The following is a 10,051-nucleotide window of genomic DNA, read 5'->3' as shown; positions in this document are numbered from 1 at the left end:
ATGCAAATGCAATAATAATAAATAAATGCACCTTAAATTATATGCTATGCAATTAATTAATTAATCCCTAATTTTTAATGCGGTAAATGACTAAATGGGTTGCTAAAATTTAGATGTCAACATAAGTCAATACGAATTAGCTTGAAATAGTCTAATTTCCTTCTCTATGCGTGTGGAGAAATCTATTGAACTTTTCGCAACCTCTACGAAGCTTATAACCCTTCATTTATCAGGTTTATTAATTGAACTTGGAATCAATCTTCTCTTAAATTCTTGTGACCCGAGCCCAAGCGTGCTAAGAAACAAAGTTGAATGCCATATGTTATGCAAATATTGCTTCAGCAGAATTTTGCACTCCTTAGTGTGTACTTTATCGAGCTACCTTTGTTTTAGATGTAATAAGCACACAAAGTGCATGCAATATTCTTTTGGGGTTAAAAGAAGTTCCATCTTCATTGAATTGAGATGCACTTCGCTTGCAGATGGAACAACCGGGTCGGTTTGTGTGAATTCTTCGGAATAGTCATTCGCATCCCTAAGAATTCTAGTCTGTTTAAATTTCTGCCCTGGGAATCTTCAATAGGTAGTCCTCTCTAATGCTTTCGATTGTCTGATGTAGTTGATAAGGTGGTGAACCCGATTATTTCACTGCCTTGCAACATCATATTGATTTTGGAATGGAAGTCGGAGAAAATTATGGACATCTTCATAATAAAGACTTTAAGGAAGTGACTACCGTGCTTCAGTGTTGGTTGATAAGTCTGCGATTTGGTATGCGACTCAACTAAGCCGCTTTGACATAACAAAAGAGAACTCAGCTAAACATCACGGTAACAGAGGGCATCTTTTCTCGAGGCGAAGTATGGCATTTTACAGCACAGTTGGAATCATATACCGAGATCAAGATTCTACATCATATTGTTGAGTTATCAATTTGCATAACACATCTGAGGACATCATATTGCTATGTTATCTATTTGCATATCACATCTGAGTAGAAACATCCTCCAACTATGCCACATTTGGACAAAAGAGTTGGGAGGATCTTTACTTACTGCCATCGGTTGTGAAATCAGGTTCAGCTGGCTTTTGAGGCATCAACGGAGGTAGCCTCCGCGGCATCTTTATGCTACCACTTTTCCTTAAATTCCTCAATGCTTTGGCTGCGAATCTTGATGCACATATAGTAGCAGCAAGGCTCGGCGAAGCGCCGCCATCCTTTGCTAAAGCATTGTGTGACCTGTCCTCTGCATCGCGCAAAGCCTTATCACGCTTCCTCTTGCAGTGTCGGTGCCAAGCGGCTTGTATAAAGCAAGCTGCCCACGTCCTCCATTGTCGAGAGTAGAACCTGAATGCAAATATATCCAAAAAATATGACCAAGCCTTTCCCTCTTTATATAATTTCGTAACTACCATAAAATGGAAGGAAACTTCTGAGAATTTGCGTGGCTGGAGATTGCCTTTGGAATTGTGTAGACAAACTGTTGGAAAATATGGCTTCCAATCAATAGAGTAATCAACTCGGATTTTGAGGTGTGATATCACCTTTTTAAGGATTTATTTATCCCACAAAATTGCTAATGGTCACCGGCAAATATCCTCCATGATACAACAAAGTCTCAAAATGAGAATATTAGATAACAATTCTAATATTTTTCTAGAGTTTCTCTAAGAAACAGTTGAAAAGATGGCTGTAGTTTTGGAAAGAAGACTCGAAAACATTATCTCAATTCGTTCATTTGGAAAACTGACACACACACACACACACACTTTGTATTCTCCAAATCTCCCTAAGGTCTTGGTTCCTATCTCTAATATGTGATGAATCTCCTATGAAGTGTTGTGAAATAGAGTAAATGAGTGTATTCACTGCATCCTGGATGAGATGTCCTTGTTTATCATCCATGCGTTATCCAAAGTCATCTATTTTATAGACAGTTAAAATTTGTATTCTCTGTTCATCTGTTAAATAGTTATCCTACCAACCTTTTAGTTGTCCAGTAAACCCTGATACTAAAAGATTAGCAACAGCATGGTCTGAAACATCTTGCTATGTTTTGTAGGCATTAGCAAGCATTACCATGTTGTTTAAAATATTAATAATGTTACTTTCGGTTACACCATCTATATTCCATTCATAAATGGCATTTGGAAGTATTTATTTTGTATTTTTTGCGATGATTATTCTTGAGCACTGTCTGGTGGGGTAGTTTTACTATAATATAATATAATCTTATAGTCACTAGAAGTTTTTGTTAAAGCACTAATAGTGGGTTTGTCTCGGGCGTCCCTTATAGTTAACTCTTGGAGTTTAGGGGTGTCTAATATAGGAGTGGGTTCTAGTTTTGATTTCCCTAAAAGTCTTTTCTTTTGTTCTATGGCTTTGGTGAATTTTGAGCTAAGATTTTTTGGGAATTCAAATGCCTTAAAAATTGGTTTTTTGAATATTTCTACTTGTGGTGTGATTAGTTGGGTAGGATTTTGGATGGTAAACTCTATCCTATTCAATTGTTTTCTTATGGTTACTAAATGTTGATTTGTATAATTATTTTGTTCAATAAACTTATGAGTATAAAGGGAATCTGTTTCGGCTGGAATCCTAAAAGGAGTAGCCGTTACCTCACTTTCTCCATACTGTATTTTTATTCTCCTAAGGGATGGATGATTGGATTCTATGGTTTCACCATTATCAAGTTTCCACTTATAATGATGATCTAAAACTATTATTTCTTTTGGTTCAAGGAATTGTTTTTCCAACCAATCAAAGAAAAATATATGGACCTTGTATTTATATATGTAATCATAATATTTTTGCTTGATATATTTTGCTTTATCAGCAAAGATTTCGAAGAACTATTCTTTGATTTGTTTGTTGTCTTCTGAATTAAAATCTTTATTAAGGAATGCTTTATTTGGTTCAAATTGTTTTTCTAAAACATTTAGTTATGCATCTATCATTTGTGAATATGTTGGAGAGTGATGAGGAGAGTCTATATTTTCTAAGATTGGTTCAGGCTGGTTTTGTTGATAAACTGGCCTGGAAATTCCTTATCTATTATCTAGATCACTAATTTCCAGTTCAGGTGGTGTCTTAGGATTATTTCTATGGATATTAGGGGGTAAAGGTGTTGTATCTCGTATGGAAGTATTCTTATGAGTACTTGGTGGAATGGTGATTATAGGTGGGAGATTAGGATTAAGGTCTACTGATCTTGAAGAGAATGTATGAAACGAAGGGCTGGATCTTAAATCAAAAGATCTTTTGGGAAACCTAATAGTTACCCTTCCCTCTGGAAGTTGAATAACATTGGTCGGATTTGTACTTTGAACAACTTATTGGGGAATTTGGTTTTCTAATTCCCATTGTTCTAGTAAAGTAACTTGATTCCAACTAATAGACTTAGGAATTATCGTATTTGCTTTAGAAATGTCAGTTTGGAGGAGAAGTGTTTCTCCTTGTGGACTATGTTTAAAAGTATTTTCTCCAAAGGCAGAAGCCATTGCTTTGTAATGAATCCTATAGACAAGAGCTAAAGGGATAGATCGATCAGCTACCTTGTAATTATGTGTTTTTATTTGAAGTGTGAGTACTTTAAAAATATTATTATCTTTAAGGGAAACTGAGAAATTGGGATAACAGTCAAAATGTATTAGTCATTTACAGAGACTTGTCTCTACAGTACCGAGAATGGATTCATTATAATTTAAGAGACATGAATCTCGTAAAACTAAGAGAATAGACGTATTATGACTTTCCTTTGTAAGAGGTTTAATTCGTTCCTAGACTAATCTTATATGAATATAATTGTATTTTTGTTTATGTTTTTAGAGTCATATAATTGTGTTTTTGTTTATGTTTTTTGATAGATTCTTGGCTTAAAATATGTATTTTTCCATAAGAGTTTGAAAGAGGAACATCTCTTTTTTCAGTAGTTATAACATAATCTGATTTTTGAAAAATTTCAATTTTGATTATTTGTATATTTCCTTAAGCTGGACTTTAGGAATTTTCTAATTTTCTATAGATTTGTTGAAATCTCCTATCCTTACTTCTTCTCTATGTATATGATCTAGATCCGAGTCCATTTGTGATAAAAAAAAAACTGGAGGAAGACATAGATCTTCTAAGTAAGCTCATACCTAAGATCGAAACTATTAATTCTTTAGAATCGTTACAGAGCTAAACTAACGGTCTTACTGCCTAGACCACTCTATAGAAACAAGAAGAATGACAACGAATAGCTCTCGATATGTGAGTATGAATGAGACAGATTCTTATAGTCACATCATAGTGAAAACACTAATGAAGATGACTGCTACGAAATCAATCTTGCCCAAAAATAAGACAGGATATCACATGCCAACACTATTGTAGCAGTGGAAAAGCAATACACGATAGCAAACGGCATACATACTTTAGCAAACACTATTAATCAATATTGTTTACTTTACACTGTTCAGCACTGCAACACTTTCACTGTAGCACCCCCTATAAATACGCTTTCTCAGCATGGAAAAAAGGGGGCTCGACTTAGATCTCATTTCTCTCTTCTTCTTCCTCACTTCCTATTGTAATCCCTCATCCCTTCAAACTTAAAGCTTTCTAACCTTATACCCTTGGTTACAAAGTAAGTTTGTTTTCAAGTACGTCTAGTGTAGTTTATACAAGGTTACCAACTTGCATGATAGTTGGTTAACCTTTTCCTAAATAATTTTTTTTTTTGAAAAAAAAGGGTTAGTGCTAATTAAAACACAGGTGCGCACATGCGCCTAATAATCCCGCAGGTACGCAAGCGTGCCAAGTGTGCCTAATAATAATAATCTCACACCCCGGGTATGATGAGGTGTAGCCCACACCCAATCTTTTCTTCAAATGCACTAAAGAAACCTCCACACTTATTAACTCGCTCACCTCCTCCCATTTTTCCTATATGAGATAAGGAAACATTTTGTTTTTACAAACAAACTTTGAACACAAACAACGAACAAAACAAACTTCCAACACAAACAACGAACATGATACCACAGAGAGAAAGGGGAGTTTCGAGCTTTGCCTGAAAATATGTTGGTGATGCCTGCCGTGAAGACGCCGAACCTGAGAGGCCACAAACTTCAGGTCATAGGTAGTGAGTGCGAAGGCTTCGACCTCTGTAATAGCTTCTACGGTTTCCGTCGAGTTGGGAAGATTGGAGGAGGAATTTGGATCTAAGGCCCAAGTAAGCAATTCTTCTCCACAGAAATCACCTGGCTTCAAATAGACTGAGTTGAAGAATCCTGTTCTTCCACCATTCGTGGTCATGGTCACCAACTTGCCTCCTATGATGAAGAGCATCTCGTCGACTGGGTCCCCCTCACGCACAATCGTGCTCTTCTCTGCGTACAGGACTGGCTTGAGGCGATCGCACATTGCGTCCAGCAATTGTTCATCCATTATCTCAAACATGGGCACCTGAAAGAAACCATGACTCAGGCAATGCATCTGAAACTTTTGATCAATATCGAAGAGGTCCATTTGCATCAGCAGACAACAAGAAAGTCCAAAGGATTCTCACTCTCAGTAGAAGGTCCAGGCAAATGTGACGCTTTATGTCTCCACGGAGATCTTTAGGGAGGTTCCTGATCAAAGATTCTTCATCGACACCTCTCGTCTCTTGCCATCTGTACCGTTCGTACCGCCTAATTCGGGCCTTCAAGCCCTCTGGAAGCATACGGCGCAACATCCATTGCTCTACATCTTGCTCTGCATCTTGCCTCCTTGCTCTCCTCTCCTCTGCTCTTCTAACTTTAGTAGACTGCAGATTTTTCTGTGACAGCAACATTTTCTGGGAATTTTAGTTCGACGCACCCACGGAGGTTCTTAATTTTATTTCCTGCTTAAATTCTCATTCTTATGTATTGAGTTCTCAGTTAAGTAATACCGACATTAACATGTGACACGATATAACACGATACGCTAACTTGTGATTTCTCAAAACATAAAAAACTCTGGCACGTTGGGACACGTTATATATTAAGTATATATATATGATAAACTATCATTTTAATGATTATTTTGATGATATTAATTTGATTCTAGTGTCTAAATTAATAAATAAATAAAGCCTAAAATGAATTTACATTAATAACATCATTCCATTATTTGTTAATATCGTTCATTGTTTCAATTTGACAATTTCAAATCCATTCCAATAATTCATAAAATTTGGGCAAAAAAAAAAAAAAAGCAACCCACATTTTGGACTTGTGTGTCAAAGTATGTCGGAAAAGAAGAGAAAAAACAAACCTAGGGATGAATTATATGTCACAGAAAGTGTGAGTCAAAAAAGAAAAGAATATTAGGTTTTTCTTCTTTTCCCCTTCTTATTTTTATTATTTATTATTATTTTTATATACTTACATTTTGACTTCTCATTCATTAAAATTTTTTAGGATTGACCTGTTCATGTTGGAATTCCAAACTCACATGTCGGAATTCCGAACTCATGTTGGGGGAGTTGACCAAGTGTCGGACATATGTCGGAGTATCCGACATGACACGAAAGCTCTCAGAAAGTGTTGGTACTTCCTAGTTCTCCGATTCAGTCATATTACAAAAGTGGACTCATGTCCTAGTAGAGAACGATAACCGAACTGGAGCAGGATCGTAGAATACCTGCACGTTGTTGATAAGCAATGAATACAAGACCAAGCCGGCTATAGCTATGCTGAAAGCAAAGACAATCTCCCCCACAGAGGTGCTTGTTTGTAGGTTTTGACCCAAAGAGCTGCAGCAAAAGTGACTTTAGAAGCTAATCCTCTTAACCAAAGAGGAATGCGGCGATGAAGTTATATATACCTAAGATTGCGGAATCCCCACCAAGAGCAGTAGAATAACTTCTTTGACAAGTCTTTTGACTCCACCATGCCAGACCGGAGGGCATCGATGAATATTCCGAAGCTGAACTCTTTTGAATCCTTAATGTCATTGGGTTCAATCAGAGGACAAGCAGTGTCAAGAAACGTATAGTTCTGTTTCTGTGCTGTGCTGCAGTATAAATATGAAGAGTCACAGTCTGGTCTTAGACACACCGCTTCCCAGCACCTGACTTTTCTATCGATCGAGAATAAGTACCAAAAAGTTCCAAAGACCTGGTAATTCCAAAAATAACAAAGACAGTTCCAGCACAAATTAAGCTGACTGAAAAAAGGTTCAGAAAACGAAAGATGAAAACTTGAAATAGAAACTTACGTGACTGGCAAACATGAAAAGCAGAAGATTGAAGGCAGCCCCAGCCCAGGCTTTTTCAAGAAGTAAACCGGATGTTCTTGTCACTGCCTTGTACAGTGGATAGATCCTAATAATCCTCGGTACACATTGGCCATAAATGATGAACTTCAATGACTCCTTTATCATTAAAGCACCTGGCCTGTGGGGTGTGGGAATGATAACAAATACCACGACCTGCCGATCGAATAAAGGGGCTGTAAAGTGAAAGACTAATAATAACTTCGAGGGTGCTCTAAACTAAGTTCCACTAGAGAAATTAAATGGAATCAGGGCAGGGTCTCATACCTGTGGGATTGGAAGAATCGCTAGGATATCAAGGAAGAAGTACAACAAGAAGTATCTTCGGGATACAGCTGATGGATAATTAATTAAAACCTCTCTTCCAAACCGTCTGGAAGGAGGGATTGTGTACTGTGTATGAAATTTGATGATTACGTGGATAATGTAAAATGCATCGATTATAGTTCGAAGAAGGGATGCAATGATCTTCATTCTGTTGTCTATATCAAGACACCGCTTATTAACGTCAATCACAGGGATGTAGAAAAACAGCGGGTCCAAAGCTAGTGCGAAAACACACGAGATCAAGAATATCCTGTTCCACTGTTGAAGACATGGACTTTGCGGATCAAGTATTTTCCTCACTGATACAAGCAAGGAGCTTAATGGCATTCTCAAGCTTTTGATCTTCGCAAAATCTCTCGTATCCTCTCTGATATCCATCTAAAAGTTTGTTCACAATTATTCTATATGTGGTTGGCCAAACCCCGTGTCTAGCAGCACATCACTGCTCCGACATCACTGCTCCGAGTTCCCTGATTTCTCCAAATTGCAATCTTCGAATGATATAAACAACAAGGAGATGAAAGCAACTTCTCGTAGAGCTTGTTAGAATCTGAAACGACAAAGGCATCAAAACCGCTTGTAGGTTAATAACCATAACATCACAAAGTGAAAGTGCAGACGACTATCCATGACTATGTTTCTTTACAATGGAAACCCAAAGAACAAGCAACTGGATCATGAATAATGCTCGTGATTGAACCACCTTTCATGGAGAAAACTTTTATTTTCTGACAACTCGCTGAAAATGACAGCGATATGAAAGCAAGCGACATAGACAAGAGTATAACATCACCACTCAGCGGATCATCCGCAGTTCGACCAAACTCGCAAAATTGGTTTTCCCCGAATTCATGTTCTTCCACTGATAGAGTTTGCAGTCTCTCAAACTCGATGGACTCTATTAACACCTATTGGTGTCGAATAATAAGCCCTGCAGTCAATATTACCACGAGTCTATAAGAAGACTGATTATTGAATAGCTAAAACCTACACGTACAAGCAAACCATAAAGACTAAAAGAAGCAAAATTCACCTATTTAGTATAGTTCATCAGAAGCATAAGTGAAACAATAATCGTTAGCATGCTCTGAAAGTTGTAAGGAGTTTCTAACAACAATTTCGTTTAGCCTCACAGACAGATAGACCCAGTGACACAGACTCGGGAGAATATGGAGGAAATCCATCCTATGACATGACTTCATCAAAGTACAAAGCGGTGATGTGATTAAGTGGCTCAAACACGACGCTGGGAAGACAAAAAAAGTCTGGCGTTTCAATTCTTATCTGTGAAGAAAAAGGACCAAACGAAAAACCCACCTTCCCAGTTTCAAAAACTCCGTTGCTTTTGCCTCAGCGATTACACCTACCAACCTCTGTTCCTTCTTACCAGCTTTCTACTTCCCATCAATGGCGGGAAAACAGGATGGGAAGATGAGGAAGAAAGTGCGACTGCAGGCCTACATAAAACCATAGGGAATTGTCCGCTCATGCATGTGGTGAATGAACATGAATTTCCGGCTCTGCTTCATCAGAAGAGAAGTTTGAATATCATGAAGTTCAGCAGAGTTCTTCCCATAAGAAGCGAAATAAACAAAAAGAGGAGGGAGCTTTATGAAAGATAGAAAGTTCGTGGAGTAGTAGAGATTTCAAAATGGCAGCTTCAGGAGAAAGCTCGTGGATGGACACCTCCAGTCGGAGTCAATACCTAATAGGAAAACAAGAGGCCGCCAGCATGGAAAAGCAAAGAAAGAATTCTCCACTACACACATAAGTGTAAGAATTTTCCTAATACAGGCTATGTTAATTGATATTATAAATTACCATTTTACGAGATTGGTCTAAGGTGAGATAAAATGTTTTTTAATTGATCTAATATGGGGTTGGCTAATTTGGGTTAAGGTGAGTCCGGCTCCTAATGAGAGGGCATTGTTAGAAATTTTATAAATAGTGCTCAGGTCTATCATCTAATTCTATTATACACACAAACATCCTCACGAATGAGCATTTACCTAGTATTAAAAGGTGAGGGAGCCGTCTCATTGCCACTACTTTCATTGGTGCTCTTAATTTTTCAGCGAACTTAAGACCACTACTTTCACTGGTGATTTAGCTTGTACAACTATTGCTAAAATGACATCGTTTTGCATACTTTTTAAAATTTTCTTTTTATTTTATTTTCTTTATTTTTTTCTCCTCGTTACTTTTCCGTGCTATTGTTCATCTTCTTCCTGTGGCGATCTTGAGAGAGGAGAGAGAGGTGAGAAAGCAAATTGAAAATAATCCGAACCAAAATGGCAATTTTTTTACTATTCGAATTGATAACCGAACCGAATCGATAAAGGTTCAGTTTTGGTTTCCTATTGTAAATGGACAGCACTAGCGGCCCGGCATTAGTCAAATAATTTGGAAAAATTTGCAAAATGGAGTTAGGATTTAGCT

General features: G+C 37.4%; 1 protein-coding gene across 3 annotated transcripts; it reads right to left on the bottom strand.

The window, feature by feature from the left end:
• Positions 1-833: 833 nt before the first annotated feature.
• On the bottom strand, positions 834-9,302 carry LOC104443369 (cyclic nucleotide-gated ion channel 1-like). Of its 3 annotated transcripts, XM_039299351.1 has the most exons (9): positions 8,930-9,302; positions 8,406-8,543; positions 7,553-8,162; positions 7,229-7,441; positions 6,836-7,128; positions 6,653-6,764; positions 5,553-5,804; positions 5,055-5,449; positions 834-1,348 (listed from the first exon to the last, which is right to left on the bottom strand). In XM_039299351.1, exons 3-9 carry the CDS (start codon positions 7,988-7,990, stop codon positions 1,048-1,050), a joined length of 2,004 nt encoding a protein of 667 aa, XP_039155285.1. In that variant the 5' UTR covers positions 7,991-8,162; positions 8,406-8,543; positions 8,930-9,302; the 3' UTR covers positions 834-1,047. The 3 variants fall into 3 exon arrangements, with proteins under 3 accessions (XP_039155285.1, XP_039155284.1, XP_039155286.1); XM_039299350.1 differs by having other exon boundaries at positions 7,553-8,543; XM_039299352.1 differs by lacking the exon at positions 8,406-8,543.
• Positions 9,303-10,051: the final 749 nt, after the last annotated feature.

This window comes from Eucalyptus grandis, chromosome 8, assembly GCF_016545825.1.
Source record: "Eucalyptus grandis isolate ANBG69807.140 chromosome 8, ASM1654582v1, whole genome shotgun sequence".
In the NCBI taxonomy this organism is placed as follows: Eukaryota; Viridiplantae; Streptophyta; class Magnoliopsida; order Myrtales; family Myrtaceae; genus Eucalyptus; species Eucalyptus grandis.
The sequence above is the reverse complement of the archived record's forward strand: the minus strand, read 5'-3'. Positions and strand labels throughout refer to the sequence as shown.

Bases quoted from the DNA above. Each gene is read 5' to 3' on its own strand.
- LOC104443369 (XM_039299350.1), bottom strand. From the start codon at position 7,990: ATGGATATCAGAGAGGATACGAGAGATTTTGCGAAGATCAAAAGCTTG. The intron at 7,129-7,228 runs GTAAGTTTCTAT...TGGAATTACCAG, and splicing joins TTTTCATGTTTGCCAGTCAC to GTCTTTGGAACTTTTTGGTA. The intron at 1,349-5,054 runs GCAAAGCTCGAA...ATTTGCATTCAG, and splicing joins CATCACCAACATATTTTCAG to GTTCTACTCTCGACAATGGA.